Below are 22793 nucleotides of genomic sequence, written 5' to 3'. Positions count from 1 at the left end.
GGCCTCCAGTCCTTGCCCAGCCAAGGACGGCTGATGAGGGTACCCAGCCTCCTTTTAAACCTTTAATATCTTGTTTTGCTCTCAATACTGGGCAGAAGGGTATAACCTTTTAGGCATTCTGCACCGCCATATTTTTATACCTTTGTAAAAATCTACAGAAAACAATTTCTAATACCTTGAGCTTGGCGCATGATAGCCTTAGCGCCATTAAACTCAACTCTTAGGGGCGCGGTTTGGGTGTCCACCGAGATATGTGACGCTGGCGTCATTTCCTTGTTTGACCTCTAGCTACATTCAAGTCCAAACTTGCGGCCCCGCTGACGGCTCGAAAAGCTACAGTAGTGAAGCTTTTCGCTTCAAAATGAGAAAAGCAAACGCCCCGCGAGCATGACTACTCGACCTCTCATCACGTGTTTTACTACGTCTGTAGCAGACGACGCCACTCGACCGGAAGCATGATTCGATGGCAGCGCCGTCAATTCTTGTAACAGCCACTGGGGTCATTTTCCTCCCACTTCCGCCTCTGGCTGTCCGGCACGTGTGGAAATGTCACGTCGGTAGCGGACACTAGTTTTTCGTGCGTGTGCGCGTGCTTAGTGCGATGCGTCAGTCGCCGAGTGATTAGTTTTAGCAGTTTGTTAGGTTGCGCTGTCACTGCCAGTTCGCTAAGCACCGTTAGTTTGATGGGTGGACAATCGGTGTGACAGTTTGCCAGGACACGTTTTTTTGCTTTCTCGGAGAAGTCAAACAATGTGAGAGTGCCTGTGTGGAGCTGCAAGTATTGGTGAAAAGGCTCGCTGACACTGGTTTCCTCTCCACGACGTTACCGCGTAACAACGAGCCCGGAGCATGTGAGTATTGGGCAGTATAAATATTGGGTGCGATTAGCGCAAAACCGTCGAAGTTTACAGCCTAGTGACAACCTTTGTTGGGTAAGTACCTAGAATAATGTTTGCTGTAGGCGGAATTCTTTAGGCGTTTCGGCTGCTGCACGTCCGCAGTCGCTTTGACATTCGGCTGCTGAGCCCGAAGTCGTGTCGGCCAACGTTGTGTCGGTTGCATTTCGTTCGAGGCAAAATTCTAAGATGCCCTTGTGCGGTCCCTTGTCGGTGCACGTTGTAGGTTGTCCAAATTAATCCGGAGCCCTTCATAACGCTCCCCTCAGCCCACTTGCAGCCTCGGAACTTTTCGGTTTCTAACGAACTTTGGTCGTGCAGCGTTTAGCTATGCAACAGCCCGTGCTTAAAAGCAAAGGCACAATTGCAGCAGCTGTCACACTGAGGGTGTTGTCGTTTAACGCCTGCATCTGCTTGTTCTTTGTAATTCTAGTAATTAAAATTTCAGCCAGTGTCTATTCCACTGGCACCTGGTAGAATCAATAGACCTCTCCCTGTTACTAAACAATGTGAAGTCAGGCAAGGGGCACGCCGAAAGGAAACCAGCTTGTTTGGCAAAAGCGTCCTTTTCGGCCCGACTCCCTGCTGTGCCGAGCGTCACGAAGCTATCCGACGATGTGTGTTTTATGCCTGAGATTGCATATTATAAGGTCCAAGTATGCGGAACTCGATTCTCGGACCTAAAGTAGGAGTTTAGATTTCTCGGTTTACTCGCAAAAAAGCTCATCAAAGTGCGCGGCATTCATATTTTGAAATTTCAAAATCGGTGTCAACCGATAAAGGACACAATTTCTGGCGTGTGTGTCACAGCTATAGTTCTCTGTTCAGTACCAGTTACATTAGGTGACAGAAGAAGGTGAACAAAGTGCTGGAACCAAAAACGTGAAATTAGTACTGTGGTTGTCAGTTTCGTGGCATTGATCCGCAAACACAGGCACGTCGCTGCAGAAGGCTGCAACTTCTACGACGGCTAGCGTACAGGGCCATCTGCTCATTCTTATCTCTGGCTTGGGGCCATCACTTGGTTACGTAGGTTTTCCCACCACTTGTCGGGATATGATAACTTTTGGGCCCATAATAAACAACTGCCAACAAGGAGCCGTGAATAAACGGCATAAAATTGTCATGTTCTGGCTTCCACGACAGTAAACAAAAGTTCCATCGCTGCCATCAGCACACAGAACACATGGAGTATGCATGGTTCTCTTTCTCAGTGCAGAGAGCAACCAGAATGTGCCGACCAAGTTTTTACTACTAAACATTCATTCACAGCATTACAGAAACTTGCCAGGTCAGTTGGCATATGATTTCAACAAAAACAGCGCGCGATAGACGGGACCGATATTTCTGTCTCGCGGCCTGTTCGTTTAACTTTGACATTTCAAAATTTTGAAGACTTCCTTCTGCAAAGATAGCTCTTAACATGAATATTTCCATGTTAATCGCTCTTAAATGAGCTGCTTGTTTGGAAAAAAATGGCCCGGGTTAAACTTAACGTCACTGTCGACTGCACAGGGTATCATATAGGAGGTATTCATTCAAGCCATAGTGGTCGCCATTTTGGCGTCCATGAAGCATGGTGAAAGGCTATGGCGCGTGTTTAATCATACTTATCCCCTCTCCTCCTGCCTACACCACTGAAGCTGGGTGTTGAACACCAAAATGGCACCCGTGACGTCACTGAATACCTCCATATGTCACCAAGAATAAAAACCTTTAAATTCATAAGTAGACAATATTATTGGCAGAAAAAAAAATTGAGAGTGCGTTCTGAAATGAACACTGAATTTTCATGAAATAAAACCTGGAAAGTGAAATTTTTGTGGAAAAATGATCCCAAGCTCCCGATAAACGTGTGCTTTATACATTTTCATGTAGTGTCAGATGCAACAAGAGAAGAAAATTGAAAGAGGAAGAGCAAAACGAAAAGATTTCAATTGAGGTCGACAAAAAAAAAAGGGAGGGGAGGAAAGGGAAGGATGACTGGACAGAAGCCACACAGAACTTACCAGCCCATGTTTCTTCTTCAGATGCTAATAATTTTGAATTTATGTTCTCTTAATTCAGTTATCCTGTTTGCATTTCATTTGATGCTGACAGTATGTATAACAAGCCTGGCCTCTACAGTGCAGATGCTGCAACCCTCGAAATGGAAGGCTATCCTGGCAATGAGACTGTTTCAGACCTCAACACGTGGTGCTGCTTTCTAAAGGCTCCAGCGCAAAAGCAACTGTCAAGATCTACCAAGTGTGCGCACTCGTGAGTAAAGACAGCAATATACTACATGCGGCGCGCACGCACCGTGCTTGGAACAAAGCAACTGTGCTCTATTAAGTAGGGATATGATAGCATTGCTAGAACTAGAGTCACTAAATAAAGACTTAGAGTACCGTCACTGCAGCACGGCGGTAAGCAGGGGCGGCCATTTTGTTGTTTATCATTGTTGCCAGATTGCTGCTTCGGCGACCTCGCCGCTAACTTTGGCCCGGCCATTCTGTAAACAACGCTGTTAGCCACCCTGCGCTGCGGCGGGGATCGTAGCCGTACGGCATGGAGCCGCTCAGATGCAAACGGTACAGCTGTTGCCTTCAGTTTATGCTTTCGTCGTGCGGAGACACCCCTTGTATTATGAACTTAAATATTCCAGGTTATTGTTGATTACTCTGGGCAATTTTTTCTTGACTCTGCGCAATCAACGTTGCGCTGTTCGTATGTTTTATTAAATATTGCGATAGGCGATCGCCTCCTCAGTAGGTGCTGTTGCTATAACACTTCAGGCGTTGTCTTTTAAACTTGCTTTTATTTTGTAGGAGCTAATGTGCCAACACCGCGGGAGTATTGCTAATGGCTCATAGTAGGCAGTGGTCGAATACAATGCTACTCCGGGTATCGTCGTGGTTACTCCACACTTTTACTGCAGAAATATACGAGCGCTCCGGCTGAGCAATTCACGGTGATTAAGGCAAGGGTAACCCCGCTGGAGGTAAAATAACGCTCGGTGCACTAGCGACTGCTTCAAACAGCGGCTTAATCTGGAAGCGAGCGGCAGCGAGCCGTTTGCACGCGTATTCGCAACTTGTACCTGATGCAACTCGATCATCAGCACGCTTCCGGAGTACAGTAATCACTATAATTCCGTGAAACTTTGGGGACTGGTTACAGGGAATGGCATAATCTTGCGATACACTAACACAGACATTCGATATGCAGCGTCGGTTTTCGTGCACGCAGCTGCTCGCCGGCTGATTTTTGGGAAACATACATTTAGCCGCTTCAGCAAGCAATAACATAAAAAAAAACCTTGCCACCAAGACGCAAATGCTTTCTAATTTATGGAAAATTGCTTATTGAAAACACAGAAAGGAGCACAGCTCAGCACGCGCCGGAGCAGCCACATGCTTTGGATTTTATTTTTCGGGAGGGACAGAGTGAATTGTAACGTTCGTTATTCGCTGGCAGTGGTTCCTGGCAGTATCCATACATGTAATTCATTCCACACTCATTAAAATAACCGCAGAGAAATTATGGGAAACCCTAACATCTGGTGGCTGGAGTACCTCTGTTTTGCTGAGGAGTACTGGAAATAAATTGTAGTATACTATTTCAAAATAACAATGTAAGCTATGATGTGCTATTTAGTTAAACTCAAGACACTGTTCTCTGCAGTTTCATTAAGCAGTTTCCATTTACTGAGACTCTAATATAAAAAATTACCACTATCAGGAGCCAAAAGCACTTAACGCGTGAAACCAGTGCTACCAAGTCAACATCCCAACAGAATAATTTTATTCACGAGATAGCACCTTATATGAAATACAAATTCAATCAGTGTTAAAAACAATGCGGACAAATGACATGAACAAAGTGCAAGCCTTTTGAGAACACTGCAGCTGCTGCACAACAAATGCTTCATATGCCTCGAGAAAACAGGAACTAAAATGGCAGCACATGAAACCAAACTTCTGCATGGAAAGAAAAAGAAAATTTTAAACTTTTGCATGACAAAAAAAAATGACTGCCATATGAACAGGCAACTGCTGCTTTTTTATTCCACTGCTGAACTTAAGACTACAGCTAGGGCATCATTGCGGTATGACTTGTGCGCACGTGCACGCACAGACACACATGCACACGCACACAGTGACCAGCCGTTTGGAAGCATATCAGTACATACACTGGCAAGGTAACACGCGAAAAAATCTTGTGTGGGCACATACACAGATAAAATAGGCCATGTTACATTTGAAAATATGTAAACACATGGCATAAGTCACATCATGCTGTTGACCTAGGAAAACAGGCCTTTCAAGAATATGACTGCAACGAAAAAGAGGGTCAGTCAACTAAAATGTAAAAGCCATAAAAACCATCAGCCACAACAGCCGCAAGTCATAATATAGACCAGGTCAAAAGTCATCAGAACAATTCTAGGTGGTGAATAATAAATCTTCCAATTTCTGCAGAAAATATTCAGACCTGCATGAACCGGAAGAAAGACTATTCCACTCCGTGGCAGTTCCAGGAAAGAACTGCACTTAACCCTTTAAAACGCTATTTTTTATTGTGTTGAAAAGAAACATTTTCCTGCCTAAATAGTATATCCAGGCATTAAAAAAAAGACCATTTGTTAGCTTTCCAGTGCTAAATAGTAGGTATTTTACTACAGGGATGTGCAAAATTTCATACGAAGTGTAATAATTGATGAAAATAGTGCCATCGAAATGCTGTGACCTATCAAGTCGACGCCCAAAAGATCATGGAAATAATTTCTATATCAAATGTGCACATTATGCTTGAAATTGTGAAAAAAAATGATGTTACTATTGGTGGCAAAATATGTCTTCATAAAAATGAAAAATGGGGAATGGCGTGCTACCGTGCTCAATGTTTCGCTAAATTTTATTTTATTGTGTTTCCTATTTTAGCATAAAAACCACCCTGTTTACCACATGAAAGAGGCAAAATTCATCTGAAATAAAGAAACCACTGCTAGGTGTAATCACTCTCAAGAAACACCGTGGGTTTGCTTTGTACACAATTCTGTACATAGCATGTCAAAGGGCTAAATGTTTGCATGAGCCAATGGCTCATGCAAAAATTGGGACTAATAAATGCTCGCGTACATGTGTTTTTCTAGTACAGGCCAATTCGATACATTTAGGAATATCTGCTTTCAAATTGCTAGAGATGTAACTGTGAAGCAGTACGAGACAGCTAACTTTTCTTCTTATTGCCAGAGGCTATAAGTTACTATTTTCAGTTAAAGCACTTGGAGAATCTGTCCAATATTTTTTGCAGTGAGCACTCCACTTGCGCGATGTCCTGTTTATTATGTGCATCCCACACTGCTGCCACATATTAAGGCGGAAGCCTTTAATGGCTCATTGTCAAGGTCATCTGCCGTTAGCAGAAATTGTCACAGCTTTCCGGCCTCCTGATTGGTCTCTTCTGTGTCGTGACGTCACTGCTTGAGGTGGCCTCCCGATTGGGCGCTGTGTGGCCAGACGTCACTGTCGCAAGCTGCGCATGGCAACTGTCTGCTTGGGTGCGGTGTGGCGGCTGCGGTGGCGGCAGTTTACTTTGCGGTATCGTGTGGGAAGGATGCCTCGTCTCGCCAAACCAGCGTCTCCCAACACGCGACATATGGCAGCCGCTGAACGGGAGCGGTGCTCAACAGAGGCTGAGCGTAAACGTTGCATGCATCAGGGCGGTGAGGCGCGTCCGAGTTGTGTGCCTCCGTGATGCATACACTGCAACAAATCGCCATTGGCAATGGTGTCAGACTTCCGCCGTTTCACACTTTAGTCTCAACAAAGTGTCTTCCGTAATTTTTTGTCGGGACCTCACACAAGTCAGGTACGCAGTGATTATGATGCTGATGGGAGAGTTTCAAAGTTTTCTTTTAATAAACCATAATTTTCTTAATGCTGATGAGCTGAAGTCATCGATACGAAAGGACCAAGTAACTTTGTTAGTGAGGGTTACTCCGAGGTATTTATAACTCTCTACCTAAAAAATAGGACAATGGCGAAGTGTGTAACTATGAAGCCTGGGCCCTTTCTTTGTGATTTATAACAATACAGATTTCTCTTGCCTAATGCCCACACTCCAGCACTCACACCAGTTTGCACTTGCTGCCACCGATTTTTGTAGTCACAGAAAGTAATGGTAGATTACCACGTCTTTGAAAACACAATCGTCGGCAAACAGCCTCACCAATACGGCCTTTTCAATAACATCCACTATGTCACCTTGCGCTTGAATCACTTAGCGACTGCTTGTATCCAGGTATTCCAATCATGTATGTGAGTTCTGTAGGAATTGTGCCAGTCAAGTGCTGCACCGCAAAGTCACGTGATGGTCTTCAGCATAGTGGACGTTCCATCCAGTTCGCGAGGGCGGTGACACGTTCGGCCGATCCGTCAGGCTCTCTTGCAAGTACCTTCAAAGGTGCGAATTGCTGTTGCCGTGTCTCCAAACGAATGCTTTTGAACTGGATGTGCGTTGCAATCAGAGCTTGGGTGAGTTGGCATTGTATTTCTGCAATCACACTGAGGATGCCAGTTGAAGAATAGGGATGTGTCCCATTGCCTTCGTCTCTACATGGGTGGAGTCGTGGCTTACGTGGATAGCTAGGGCCGTAGTCACTGCTTGTTGTCTTGCCGGACTCTTCAAGCCGTAGTTGTGGGACATGTAGTGCTCCATCGGCTTGTTGATCTCGTCCGTGATCGTTGCTCACGTTGAATGTCTGCAGTAACGTGTGCAGCTGCACCCTGATGTCCTTTATTTTGTTCTGGAGGTCATCAACGGGGCTTCGCTCCACGTCTTTAGATGGCTGTGCCATATTTAAAGACGTGAGGTAGACAAAATGAAGCCTAGAACAGGGAGAATAAGGTCCCATTTCGTGTTGTTCGAACTGACGTACATAGCCAGCATGTCCCACAGAGTGCGGTTAAGACGTTAGTGAGGCCGTTGGTAAGATGGTGGTAAGCGGTGCAAGTCCGATGAATGGATGGACAGAGGAGAGCTTTGATGACATCAGATAGCAAGACGCGACCTCTGTCACTGAGGAGTTCACAAGGGGCACCGTGTCGGAGGATGAACTGACGCAGAAGAAAGGATGCCACATCCTGTGCCGTGGCAAGCAGGGGGCGCGGCAGTTTCAGCATACCTCGTGAGGTGATCGACAGCAACAATGATCTATCGTTTGCCAGAAGCAGTAAAGGGGGGGGGGGCATATAAATCAATGCCATCGCGGTCGAAAGGGCGAGGCGGACAAGATAGCGGCTGCAACTTGCCAGCAGTACGGTTAATGGATGTCTTGCGGCGTTGCCAGTCGAGGCACGAGCGCAAGAAGCGCAAGAAGCTGGGTTCGCTGAGTTGGAGGAAGACTGGCGTCAATAGAGCGAAGGAATAGGTTGGTCGACAACGGGGCGGGCGCAGGAGTAGGTGAGCTGAGGGCGTCCATGGCGCCCAGCGGTGATTATGCGACAGTGTCAGGATGGTCGAACACAGCATCAAAGAGCTGCACGGTTCCGACGCATTCTCCGCGGCGCAAAGTGAAGGGGCTTGAAAACGGATTGAAGACCCACAGTGCGGTGAGGCCGACGGATAAAGTGAGCAGGGAATAAGGCAGCGGCAGACAGTGGCGGCGTAGAAAAGTAGGAGACGGTGTGAAGATGACATTGGCATCGCGAACACAGTCATAGGAGATAGGCACAATCACAGAAGAGCACGCAGGAATATCGGTATATTCTGCGACAAAAGCTTTTGCAGAAACAGGGGCGCCACAAATTTCCGGGATTCGGCAACGTAGAGAGCGCTACTTGAGCCCGAGCACAGTCGATGACCATATCGTGGAGCGATAGGAAGTCCCAGCCCAAGGTGATCGAATGCGAACATGACGGCAGAACGATGAACTCTGCCAAATATAAAATGTCTTCTCTGACTACTCGAGTAGTACACGCTGCTAAGGGCTGGATGAGGTGAGCACTTGCAGTTCGTAGCGACAGGCCAGAAAGAGGCGTCTTCACTTTCCTCAAACAACGGCAAAGCGCTGCACCCATGACAGAAACCGCAGCACCGGTGTCGACAAGCACCATCACAGATGCACCCTCTACAAGAACTTCAATTAAATTAGCGGCAGACAAACGAGGCCTTTCAAATTTCGACGACAGCGCAGTTCTCGCCTCAGGAACTGCGGCACCTAGTTTTCCTCTTGTGTGGCCAAGGGAAGCTGTCGCATCGGAGAGATGGAGCGCCGATGTGGAGAAGGCGAACGGCGTCCAGGGAAGACGGTGCGCTCAGGAGACAGAGAACGGCTTAGGGGTGGGTTACCACGAGGTGAGTACTAACGCTGAGGCCAGTAACCGGAGGTTGTGCAACAACGTCCGCATATGTCAGCGGGGCAGTGAGAGGTGTGGGCTGAGGGACTTGCAGGACAGCCTCAGCGACCTGTTCTTGAATGATGTGCCGCAGATTCACAGTTGTTTGTGGTGATGGCTCTTGATGGCGTGAAAAGCGATGACTGGTCTCTTGCATTGTTCAGACCAGCAAGCGAGTCGACGTTCGTGGTGTTTTGCGTGTCAGAGCCCTCTGCTTGCATAGCTCGTCGAAGCTCTGACATAGGTTGAAGACTTCAGCGACTATGCGCAGGTCTCGTGCCAACATCTGAAAGGCGTCGTCATCAATGCACCTGAGAATATGCCTGATCTTGTCGGTTTCAGATATCTGTGCGTTCACCGTCTTGTACAGATCAACGACATCCTCAATTTAACTCGTGAAGTTCTCCCCTACCTGCTGCGACCATGCATGTAAGTGTCGTACGGCCGAATACCTCTGAGAAGTTTGCTTTGAAAACGGACCATGATGTAATGTCCGCCTCGTGGTTCTGATACCACAGATTCCCCACGCCCGTCAGGTAGAAAATCACATTGGTGAGTTTGGTTTCTGCGTGCCACTTGTATGCACTCACCCGCTCATACGATGTGAGCAAATCCTCAACATCATGGTTGTCCGTACCGCTGAAAATAGCGGGGTCTCGCTGGCGCCGAGAACCAGTAGAGACGATGGCGGCCGGGCTCACTTGTACGGCTTGGTGGTTAGGCATCGCGGTGGGGGGCAGCATTTGGTTGCAGAGTTCCAGGGCGAGAGGATATTACCCGGCACCTGCGCCAAATGTAAGGTGGTGTTTATTCGGAGAAGCTTCTTAACGGGAGCAGGGTCAACAGCAGTCTGAGGTCAGCTAGTCAAGCCAGGAACGTGCACCAGGCAATGACCATGCGGCTAGCGCGTATGCTCGTCTTCCTTACATCAACTAACATTTTAACGAATTTGAGACAAAGCGGCCCTCATCCCGACACTTTTGGATCCACATTTCGCCTTTGCAGTTTTTGCCTTGCTGCTGAGATTTCGTAGTGCAATTCGTAGCCGCAGCATGAGGAAAGCTTGGGTTAGGTGCCTTTGCAGATCATGGCAATGTGGAAAGCTGTATGCGAGTTTGCACGTGTCCAAGGTAGCATTCGTAAGCGAGGAGAGGGAAACAGTTAAGGCCTCATGCTCGTGGTCACAGAAGACCTTATCGGCATGCTGCAGCAGGCTCACAACGTGACGTGAGGGGGCTTGGTTGCGACTGCGACCGATATGACTTCAGCTTTTAATAGCTGGTCGGTTTGTTCTACAGGCTCTGCTTCAAGACTCTCCTTGCATGTGCTGCACAGCTTGTACTTCTTGGTCACGATATGGGTGATGTACCCAGACACATAGACCAGCGACTCCATTTGCACCTCATCAAGGGGGGGAACAACATCGTTAAGAAGGCTGTCGTTCAAGAGCTCATCCCCTGCTGCCTTTAAACCGTTCTTCAAAGCTGCTTTTTTAATTTCAACGAACTCAATGAGGTCTACTGTGTCATCGATGCCATAGTTGCCCTTGGTGCTTGGTTTAAAGAACTGGCTCAACATTATGAGCCTGAGCATCAGTTTAAACTCTAGTGGCCTCGGCACTGGGTGTCTTGAGCGAATGCAGGAGAAGAGGTTCTGCAGGGCATCCTGTGACAGTCTGCACAACACTTGAACTTGTGCACACTTAGAAGCTGGTGTTGAATGTAGAGTGCACTAGACGTTGTGATGAGCACACCAGCTTGGACAGGCTTGAACATTTCCTTCGCGTTGCCGGATTTTATGGAAACATGTGCGAAAATCGCCATGAATTCCTTGAGAAAAGCCACTGCCTCATCATGCGCATCCTGCTTGAAAAGGGACATTGCAGTGCCGATATACCGTGATGTCATCAGTGTAAACCACCGGAACACGCGTTCTACAAACCATGCTGTGGTTAGAGCCTCAGATTCCAGGAGCCGAAGACTCACTAGGGTGCGCATAGCAGCACCAACACTGTGGTTCAGAACTGCAACCGCAGATGCCACATTCATTTTGGCAAAATGGTCAGGGTCCAGGTGTGCAGGCTTCAGGTGAGGGGCCAACTTAAGGTCTCGTTCTGCATCAATGACAGCAAGCTCCCTGATGTGCTTCACAGACACCTGTGAGAAGCACAAAACAGATTTGAAAATGGTTTAAATCTTACCATATTTTAAGACCTCAGCTCAAGCAATGTCACAATATCCCTGTTATACTGCACACTTCAATGTGATTTTAAACAAAACTTAAGTTTGAAGTAAAATGCAAGTTAATGTGGCATTCAATCATACCCACTAAGTCCATCATTACAGAATTAGGTTCCTCAATACAGAATGCTTGCCTGAGTACCCTGACACTCTGGGCATAGAATGTATGGAATCTGTGCTTGCACTCACCTCGTCAGTTGGAAGCTCGTGCTTGGTCACGATGGCAGCGGGCAGAAAGAATGACTGGCCCCTCACTAGGTGACCTCCTATGTTTTTTAAAACGTGTGGAGCATCAGCCAAGAAGTAGAGCTGTCTGTCTGTGTTGGCTGCACACGGATGCCTGCACGACACCACGGGCTTGACTGAGCGAGTTGCAGCGATCCCACATCTCTTCCACAGTGCCTTGTTGCTGGGCCCCATGTCAGAAATCACAGCATCCACGTGACACCCAGCCGCTTCACACTTTTCAATCACAGAGAACAGGAAGTCTCTCAAAAAACTGCCATCGATGGAGTCCCCTGCAAAAGAATGAAAACAAAAAATGTCAAATGGGATGATGTTGATTTACTAAAGAAAAAATGTACCAAGATGAGGTGTATGCTGGTTTAGATTGTGAACAAGGCTACAGTCACGTTTTCAGTCGGTAATGGAAAGAGCAGTGGGCAGAGAAACTGATGACTGAGAGGTAATACAAAAAAAGTTAAAAACAAAGCAGCATTAGAAAAGAACAGCAGCACTGCAGCTACAAATATCTGGCAAGGCACAGTTCTCCACAGAAGCAACCACGGGCCCTCACATGCTGTTTCTCCAGAGCATAAGGAAAGTATATTGAGTGCTGAAAGTCGTCCTGGAATGCTCCGGCAGCAAATATGTGACACAAGTCCTAGTTTAATGATAAGAGAAATTTTTTCATGCATGGTGAGGAGTGCGAAAATTTCTTTACTTTTCGAAAAAGCATCCCTCACAGCCTGAGTAGATTTGGGACATTAAACCCCATAAATCAACCAATTTTTTAAAAAAATTGTGTACTTCTCAGGCAGTTTCAGGGTTTCCCTTTCAGTAAACCTCTTAGTTCAAAAAAGCCCAATGGCATCACAACAGACAAATGCCAAGATCACGCTGCACTACTTTGGCTTCCACTGCCCACATGCAGGAATATTAAAAGGCTGGTTGACAATTACACCTTTTGTAGTGCAAATTTCAAACCCAGCTGTTGAAATATTCTTCTTTGCAGTTATATCATCTCTTACTGCGACAATTATGCCTTGAAATCAACCTGATGGCAAAACGAACGAAACCCCAATGCAAATTCGAACAGGCTGTCGAGTAACGTGTTCTGAAATGCCGTACGAAGGGATAAATTCCTGCACCTCGACACCTTCCCTTGAGGGTGACTGAATCTAGGGCGCTCACCTGTAAGCATACCACTGACGATTCCTTTGTGGTGTGCTGGGCTGCTTTCACATTCTGCGTTATCATACCAGCAAACCCCTCCCAGCCTCCCACTGCAGTGTGCACTCTCCTCGTTACAGCCTTCTTTAAGCCACCAGCTCTAACATAGGATGAGCTGGAAGGAGGGTATGAGAGACCTCTCTTAGCCACTCCCGATAGACCATCCCTCATGCAGCGTTGTTTCCTCGTTCGGTACCCTCATCCTCCACTTCCTTCGCTTTCTTGCTTGCACTCTCTTCACAAAAACTTTCATTCATCCTCCGCTGCTCTACGCGTTCGCTCGCTTTCATCTTCCCATGTAACAGCAGATTGCTTGCTCCGTTGCAGCGAGACCAAATGCATGAACGCCTAGGCTTAAAAGGGCCGAAAGTATGATTGGACGTACCTGTCAGGTGGTAGGCAACAACTTGCTTCCAGCGAGACGACAGTCCAGTAAGCATGAGGACTAGACCATGTGTCACATAGGTCAGCTCGCTCTCAGGCACTGGATTGGACAGTGGCGCCGTTGCAAGGCCAATTGGGTTCTTGACAGTTGGGTCAAAGTCGAGTCCCGCAGTGAGCTGCATCTCATCAACCAAGATTGCGCAATGCTTCTCTTCTGGCCTCATTGTGTCGAGCTTGGCCTTGAGTGGAGGCAGCAGTTCGTCAAGAATTCCTTAAAAATAAAAAAAAAAACATGTAGTGCTTACACTGCTGCCTAATAAGTCTGTGGTTGCCAGTGGCAACATGAGCCAGTGAAGTTTGCATACACACCTGGTTCAAACTTGACTTCCTCGATATGCCTCTGCAGGGTGCGTTCTGACGGCAAAGGAATAACGTCCTCCTTCAGGAGACTGTAACCTCTGTTGCCACATGCCAAGCAGATTTGCAGGGCTTTCTGGACAGTTTTGTTAGTCACCTGTTGCCACGTGGATCACAATTAGCAACATTGTGGACTTGGTCGGGGGCAAGGTGCGCAAGCTTGTTGCCTGAAAAACAAAAAGAAGTGAAAAAATTCACACCATGCACTTAGTTTTATTCTTATCACTGAGAATTAACTGGTGAACCTTATATGTGCATTAGTGATGCAAGATGCAAGACCATCTTAAGCCAAGGAGGACCAATACATCTAGTGAAGTACTCAAAAATGTGAATAGAGCATTATTTTTAATTCTCCCTGGTAATGATTATCAAACATTTTAAACTGCATGTCAATGAGTCAGTTCTGCCTAAATTGACAAAGAATTAGTACAAGAAATGAAACCTGAATGAGAAAAATATACACATAAAACTTGGACACAAACACTGATATATTGGCTTCATGCCATCAAATGTCTGTACAGCTGAAAACGTAAGTACAGAGATGGAATTTTGCTACTAGCATACCATTTTTCCCCTTGTTTAGACCACAGTAAGCTTTAGTGCCTTCATGCTCATACCCTCAGTGATGTGATCGCTATGCCAATCGCACCAAAAGGCAAATCCTGCTACATCCAGCTATTTTAAATAATCTGTGCCGAACTAGGCATGTAACTTTGCTTTTACGGTTTATAGAAGCAAAGGTAACCGGCCAAGCTCTGAATGATTTAGTGTAGCCCTTGCATCATATGCATGCATTCATTAAAAAAAAAAACATGTCTGAAAAGCTTACGCAAGAAACAGAACAGAAAAATTAAAATATAAAGAAAGATTATTGGAAATCCATCGGCAGAGATACCTGTAGCATGTTGCCTTGCAAAGCGGGTTTATTGCTAGTATCATACTGGAAGAGGAGAGGTTTCTTTTTAAAAGGCCACAGAAAGGGGTGTTTGGGCTTGGCTTTAAAATGCTCGCACTATGTAGAGTACAGGCCACCGTGTGTCCAAGCCACATACGAGACCTCGAAAGCGAGTGGGAAATTTACAATATGTTTTTAAAAATTCCCGCTTTCGCACCTCGCGGCAACGCGTGGTGCCGGGCTCTTGCGCGAAAACTGGGCATACGATGTGTCGTCGTGCAAATGACGTGAGCAGCTGGGGGTTCTCATTGGTTCATCACGCAAAATTCTTTCACGCGCTACCGCGCTCGCAGCCACTCCGCACGTGCTGCAGGCGGCTGCAGCCAGTGGAGGTAGGGAAGGGGCCGAGTAGGTAAGGCCGGCGGAGGATCGCCGCCGTTTTGGCGTGCGAGAGGAGAGGGAAAGGCGCAAAGACGCGGAAGTTCAAATTTCGTCGGCATATAACTCAGCTTCCACAAAACGCATTAAAATAATTCTTGCTGGAGCATAATTATGAAGCGGAGCCTTTCAACATCCCAGACATATCGTAACATTATTTGGAGCCCCTTTCTGGGTCCCTTGAAGTGTTATTCTCGTTTAGTACACTCTTTTATGAAATGCAGATGGCGCCCATGCGCTGTGCGATGTCAGTGCACATTAAAGATCACACACATTAAAGATCCCCAGGTGGTCGCAATTCTGCACCACCTCTTTCTTCCTTTCTTCTTTCACTCTCTGCTTTAACCTTTCCCTTAGGGGTGTCCACTGAGATATGCTAGATAGTTACTGTGTCATTTCCTTTCTTCAAAACCATTTCAATTTACCTCCTGAAAGTCAATATTTAGTCTGATTTGAGGAATATAATTAATTTTTTTATAAAGACAGGATCATCAGCATATAATTTCACATGGACAGAGAGATGTTAGATGATATCATTAATAAATATCATGAACAAAAGCGGTCCCAGAACTGATCTTTGTTTAGACTCAACTGGAATGCCGCGTGAGAGGTAACAGAGTCCCTGTTTGATAAAGTAAGCCTTGATCCAAGCTATTAGTTTAGTGTTTTTATTACAGAACCTAATTTATATATTAAGTTCACTTTCTATGTGAAACCGTGTTAACCTTGCAAAAATCTGAAAATATTGCATCAGTTTGTTTTCCTTTGTTAACTGTTTCTGAAAAGTCATGAATTCTCTCCACTGTGTCCATGTCGAATACCCTTTTCTGAAGCCATGTTGACCTTTTGATGGGTAGATAAATGCTTGTGAATAATATGTTGTAGGATCTTGCATGCTGGAGAAATAAATGATATAGAATATTTTTGCTCGCCATTGCCCCCGCAGAGGAAAGAGCTCAATAAACTGTGAACTTGTCATAGACAACAGGCAAGGTACTTGTGTCGTGGGAGCTTTGGCCCACTGGCTGCTCATGAGGCCCTCAGGCTTCTCACGATGTACCTTTGTATGTTGGCATACCTCGCAGCATCGCGTGTGCTTCGACACATCAGCTTGCATTTTCAGCCAGACACTGTTTCCAGGGCACTGAAATTGAAAACGACCTGGCTGCTGACAGCGGTAGCAGACTGGCAGATAATTTGGTTCGGAATCCAGTCACGAGCAGCGTGGCCTACTTCTCTGCAGCGTTGGCATAGAGTCCATTCTGCATAGGTCCACTGGGGCGGAGGTGCAAGCAGAACAGCGGGTACTGCAGGTAGTGCTGGCACAATTGGAGCATACAGCTGATTCCTGCGAAACAATGGCTGTGGGGTTAAAGGGCCACTGTTGTGTAGGTGACATAGAGGCTGCCCACAGATACGTGGGTGTGGCTGCTGCTGTCAGAGCTGGCCGCAGCGCTGGAATGTCCAGTATGTATCCGGTTGGCCTGAAGGTCAAGTCAAGGCCACTTGATTGCCAGGGGGTGGAGGTGGTCTGTACTGTGGCCAGCACCAAGCCCGCTTCAATAGGCCATTGGCTGCCTTCTCCAGCTCCGGAAGGTTAGTGAACTGCATACCCTCTGCAAGTTCTAGCAGTTCTGGATGCATTTTTCAGAGGACATGGGCTGCTTTTCCAGTCTGTTTCAGTGTGACTGATCTGCCTGTCATTAGCAGATATGGTGTAAAAAAATTATTTAAAAATTCTCTTCCAGGTGCTGCGGCCTGCTATCTAGTTCCTCCTTCAAGCGGCATTTGGTGTTGATGGAGGCGAATTCTCCGCTGAATGCGAGCCAGTCTGCGAAATGCCACCACAACTTTGCACTACCTTCTGCTGCAGCCAGCACCACCTGGGTGAGTGTTCTGTTTATGGTGATACCAGTGATGAGGCAGAAGTTCTCTGGGCGTTCAACGAATGAACGTCTGGAGATAGTTAAATCCTGTGACTCTGTAGCTGCGAGGCAATCCGTGGCACAGTGTCATTGGGTGGTCGTAGCTTAGCTGTTGCCGTCACAGCTGCCCTGGTCTCCTGCGAACCAGAGGCCACCACTGCCGCCATTAGGCACTCCAGAATGAGCGTGGCAACACTTTCCTGTTGCAGGCCACCGCGGTGGCTGAGTGGTTATGGGGCTCGGCTGCCGGCCCGAAAGACGCGGGTTCGATCCCGGCCGCAGCGGTCGAATTTCGATGGAGGCGAAACTCTAGAGGCCCGTGTGCTGTGCGATGTCAATGCACGTAAAAGAACCCCAGGTGGTCGAAATTTCCGGAGACTTTCACTACAGCGTCCCTCATAGCCTGAGTCGCTTTGGGACGTTAAACCCCCATAAACCCATAAACCTATACTTTCATGTTGCAGCACGTCTCGCTCACCAGGAGCTGTACTATACTCTGAGGCATAGCAGGCAACACTGTGGGGGCTGTGGAAGTAGCACGTTTACGGAACAATATTACTCCGCCACATACTATTTGTTCTCGAAACCTGGGTCAGTGTTCGGGCGAAAGCAAAGAGCGGTATAAAATGAAGTGGTAGCATTGAAAATCGCAGTCGAGGCTATGAGGTGCGCCATGTTCGAGGCCTCCGGCTATAATGTACACAGAGTGTCCACTAAGGCAGGGATGGCTATAATGTCCACTGAGGCAGGGATGGAGTCGGAGTGATTCACCCTACCAGCTGCATATACTGCCACATATCATTCTTACTTTTTGAATTCGATATGAGTCGCAGGATGAAAATGTGCTGAGGTAAAACGATGTGCAGGAGGTTGCCAGTCACCCTACCAGCTGCATATACTGCCACATATTCTTACTTTTTGTTTTCGCGGTGAGTCGCAAGATGAAAATGTGCTCAGGTAAAACGATGTGCAGGAGGTTGCCAGTCACAGTAGCAGAGATTTGTTTCAATGAAGTGTGCTTGTGTTCAATTTGGTTATATGGCAAACTACGTTTTGGATGTGTAATCAGCCTGCGTGAACAGGTTCTCCAGCTTTGGCATCGTTGCCTGCTATGTATGAAATGGAGTATAGGTCCTCCGGAACAACGCAGGACTTCGTGTCGCGGTTGGATCCTGGACGGGCCCCCTTCAGCAGGACACACTTGCACAACTTCAAAACACACACTGGCTCCAATGCCAACAATCTTTGTTGCCTTACTCCCTTCTTCCTGCCACATCCGCACTTTACGACCCACTAGTGCCCTCTCATGACATCGCCCAGAACTAGATCCTCAGTCACCACATCGCCCTAAGCCATATTGCCTAATACTCATGTACACCGTTCACAGGAGTGCACTTAAATGACTTGACCAAAGTGCTTTTTGACTCGGCCACAGCAACACTAGAGCAGAGTATTTTACGGTTTCATAATTGGAATGCAGATGTACTTGAGCAACCACGCTACTGGTATGTCCTTGCCAGCCGTCTCGTGACAAAAACGAGCTCCTTGAACGTGGTGTGGTTCACTGGAATAACTGGACAGCTGAAAGCGGCAGCAGTGAACGATAGTTTGTGACCAGTGCAACAATGCTGCTTAGTGGGACACAGGTGCTCCCAAGTTTCAAGCACGCTAACTGAACCCACCCATGCGGTGCATCTCCTGTACTGGGTTTGTTTTTCTGGCACTAATTATTTTTTAGTTGATCCATTTAGATATTTTTAGGGGTATAACTTTTTTTGGTATTTTTTCGGTGTCCATTTTTGAATGCAATTTTAGCTCTCTTTGTGGTAATTTGAATTTGCCATAGAAGAATCTTCTTTTTACGATACATGTGGCACCTCTGGGGAGTCGGTAGTTGCAGGCTGTTATTTTGGCTTCTTTGGGAGCAAGAGCAGTTGGTGTAAGATAAAAGAACTTAATTTATAAAAACTAGGTAGTGTCAAAACCAAATGAAGAAGAAAAAAATCGTGGAAACAACACTTGAACAGGGCACAATGCATTTGCCTCATTTAGGCAATAGTAATCAGGCCTCCTTCTAGTTGCCTTCATGACGAAACAAATTCCTTTATATGGTGAAAAGTGTGAGAGTATGTCATGCTTTTGGCACTGGTCACTTCTTGAACGAATGAACAAATGTGGAAGCAACAAACACTTCACTAGAACAAATCCTCGGATTAGAAAGAAAATTTGACCGCAGCAGAAATCCAGAAGGGCACCTCAGCGGTGGCCTAGTTATTTGAGCATTCGCCTTGCATGCAGAAGGTACAGGGTTCGACCCCCGTGCTACCAAGTACCCACTGGTGTTATAGTGGGTACAAGCTTTCCCCTGCCTGGTGCTCGGCTCCTTTAGGGTAAAATGCTTGGGAAATGGGTCTTTGACCCCACCTTGAGTAGAAAAAATCAACCTTGTGCCAGATGCCCTTGTGTCATAAAAAATCATCATCATGTTTGTGTGGGATATATTTGAGTTATTTTTGCCAATGAAAAGAATAAACCATTGCTGCTCATTTTATCAGAACGAGTACTTTCTGATTGCTTTCACTAGCATGTTGTAATGAGCAGGTTTAACTTTGAAAGAGTTTATTGAGTAACAATTTTCTGTCATTTTATTGTTTGCATTTGTTTCTCTTCCTTGTACTACTTCCACATGTGTAGTATTATTGCGCATACTTGTCCAGTCCACCTTAATGAAAAATGTCTCGTGCCTCCTAATATTTCCTGAAAGAAAATCTGTTTTTACCTGCTGCATCTTTCTAGTTCCAAAAGAAAAACTGACTTGTCACTTATGCATGTACCTAGATGCAGCCTTTGGCAGAGGTCAGCAGCTCATGACAAGCGCAGCTCTCCCTCCTCACATTTCTAGAGTAAAGATGCTACCTTTTCAGGCCTTTTTTGTTTTTGCTGATAATCGTTTGTAGGACCTTGAAGAACAGCAGGACTGGAGGTGTTATGCCCTAGTGCACTTCAGCTAATTTAGTACAGCATTTTACTTGTGAAGTTCCAGTCTCCTTGGACTATGAGGTTTTTATACAGAATGGCCTCAAGTTGCATATGCTCACGGAAGAGTGACATATTTCCTGTGCTTTCATCTGCTTTTTTGTCATGGAGAGACAACAGTCAGATTTGCTTGCTGCAGCTAATGGAGTATCAAATGTGTCACTCTTCTGTGAGTGAGCGTGACGTGCCACCTCTGGGTACTGGCCATTTATGTCACAGCCTGCGGAACCCAGAACTTGAGGCATAAAACATTGTAGTAAGTCGCTGCATGAGGGAAAGCGCAAACCAAGAAGGACAAAGAAGAGATACACCACTGGTAGCCGCTGCGGTGGCTCAGTGGTTATGGCGCTTGGCTGCTGGCCTGAATTCAGGCGCAGGTTTAATCGTGGGCGTGGTGGTCGCATTTCGATGGAGGTGAAATGTTAGAGGCCCGTGCACTGCGATGTCAGTGCACCTTAGAAAACCCCAGGTGGTCGAAATTTCCGGAGCCTTTCACTATGGCGTCCCTCATAGCCTGAGTCGCTTTGGTCCATTAACCCCCATAAACCAAACCGAAACATACACCACAGGCGCTAACCGATGAAAAGTTCCCTGAAATCATGATGACCACTGTCTGCAGAGCACATACTATTGCCTTCTCCATCTGCTCCGGTTATTGCCTAATGACGTTTGACTTTTCACCAAGTAATGCCTGTGGTATGTGTATCTGTTCTTGGTTTGTTGTCTTGGTTTGCCCTACTCCTCTTGCCGTGGATCACCGGCACAAACTTGCCCATGTTTCGTGGCCATTGCAGTAATAAATTACACGTTTAAATGTGAGTTATCAAGAATAATATGCTTGTAAGATGCATTTTCAAGCCTGAAATGCATAAGGGCAACATTTGGCTGGTTTCGGGGTGGGAGATGAATATCAATGCAAACATGCAAACATGTAAACTTGATGTATGTCCATTTTTGGGACTCTGGCAATATGCGGTTACTGGACTGTGGTGGCCTTGTGTAGCCGAGTTTAGTCAACAAGTAAAATGATGAAGCCACAGAAGAATGTTGCTGCTGGATTTCTGATATGACCATGGCTATGGATCTGTATGTCGCATGGCAAAGCATCTTGGCATGGACTTAGATGGCGGTGATGTTTCGACTGCAGAGTGCTTTTGTGTGTGGGTGGATGTTAACCCATGTATGCTTTGCGTCCTGCATGTAGGACACCGCTTTTTTCCACAGCAGCTCTAAAAGTTAATTGTGTAAAAGCTTGCGCCCACTGGCTTAAGTTAAAGAGGCTCTAAACTTTCCCTGAGCAGGGGTGTTGTGTATGCAATCATTTTTGCGCGTTGTGTGCAGTCAGAGAGATCGGCTAGTCTTCTCTGGAAAGCATTTTCAGGTTCAATTATAACTACATTGCTATTCTGCTAGAAAAACATTTTCGCGCATTGTCACAAAAAGAGCCTCGCTTGTGATGAGAAATGTGATTTTAAAGTCTATGTCAAATGTTTGAATTTTTACGACAAGTTACAGGTAGCAAATTTGCCTAGTATCCTACGTGTGGGATGGATCATAAGTCGGGTGTTTAGAAAAATATTTTTACCAATAAAAGGATGACTCCGAATTCTGATGTTAAATGAACATTTTGTATCAAAAAACATTTTAATGCTTTCAAATTTCTGAAGTTCCGGCATATATGGGTTAAGCTGCTGCCCACTGAAACTATTTTATGCACAGGCCTAGTCTTGGTGTAAACTTTTAAGTGGCAATTCTGTTTCTTTCATTGTTTGGTAGCAGCGTTTGCAGTATTTTCTTGAAGTAGTCATTGGTTTCGAGAGTAATTACTTGGCACGAAGTATAGAGACAGTAGCAGTCTTACACAAGCCGCTACAATTCTAAACAGTGATCTTCTATTTTCAGGGAGACTGTTCACCTATTTGGAGCTGGGACATCTTGACAAATGATAAGTCAAGCCTTAAAAAAGAAAACCAATAAAGGGCACTCCACAGGTATGCTCTTGAAATTCAGGCACATCTATCCAGGCTGACAAGGTCAGTCTTTGATGCATTTTTTAGCTCCAGGTGATGGAGGAAATGAGACCGGGGCATGAGCATGCTATCATTCAGCAGACAAACAAGGGACAGTTATGCTTCCTAGGAGCATTTCCTGTTTGTCTGCTTGAAGTGCGACGCCTGTGTGAAGCTATGAACGACATAGCGAGTGAACACGCTAGTATCCTGAGTCATGTGAAATACCACATCAGAGAGGTGCCTGCACAACTCTTATGTCGTGCAGTGACAGGTGTGACAACGTTCGGTAGGCCCCGGCGACGAAAAGTTGTGCGGCCGCATATTTCCTTTTTCCGAGTTTCGCTCTAGATCAGAGCAACGTCCGCCCAACCAATTATGGCCAGCCAGCTGAGTACAGTTTTGCACAGCTTCGGATGACGATTTTCTCATTACTTCATTTTCTCACCAGAAGGTGTCTCGCCGCTTGGCGTCCGTGTGTTTCCTTCAGTTTTGTCCGCATGATACTTCTTTTGTTGGGGAAAAACTGCACTTTCCGCAGTTTGTGTGTTGGCTCCTATTCACACGCTACGACACCGCTCGTAAGGAGGCACCACTGCTATCGTGTCACATTGTGAAAGAGACCTTCACCATACTGGAGCAGCTGTGTGCTGGCAATCTCGAGAGTGTGCATGCAGTGAATGCATTTGACGTTATTCAGAAAATTCGCCGTTGCCA

The 22793-nt window shown here is 46.3% G+C and overlaps 1 protein-coding gene across 4 annotated transcripts in view; it reads left to right on the top strand.

Annotated features, from left to right (window-relative positions):
* The first annotated feature begins 513 nt into the window (after nucleotides 1–513).
* The window catches only part of LOC144132719 (uncharacterized), an 85492-nt gene continuing 63212 nt past the window's right edge, over nucleotides 514–22793 (top strand). For 2 of the 4 annotated variants that reach the window (XM_077665323.1, XM_077665321.1), the window contains exons 1-4: nucleotides 514–851; nucleotides 3024–3155; nucleotides 16855–16993; nucleotides 21970–22058. In XM_077665323.1, the coding sequence (XP_077521449.1) occupies nucleotides 3046–3155; nucleotides 16855–16993; nucleotides 21970–22044 (324 nt within the window). In that variant the 5' untranslated portion in view covers nucleotides 514–851; nucleotides 3024–3045 and the 3' untranslated portion in view covers nucleotides 22045–22058. Of the gene's footprint in view, nucleotides 933–3023; nucleotides 3156–16854; nucleotides 16994–21969; nucleotides 22060–22793 lie in introns of those variants that run through there. The other 2 variants (XM_077665324.1, XM_077665322.1) reach the window with 2 other exon arrangements.

This window comes from Amblyomma americanum, chromosome 5 (genome assembly GCF_052857255.1).
Source record: "Amblyomma americanum isolate KBUSLIRL-KWMA chromosome 5, ASM5285725v1, whole genome shotgun sequence".
In the NCBI taxonomy this organism is placed as follows: Eukaryota; Metazoa; Arthropoda; class Arachnida; order Ixodida; family Ixodidae; genus Amblyomma; species Amblyomma americanum.
This window is presented reverse-complemented; position numbering and strand designations above follow the sequence as displayed.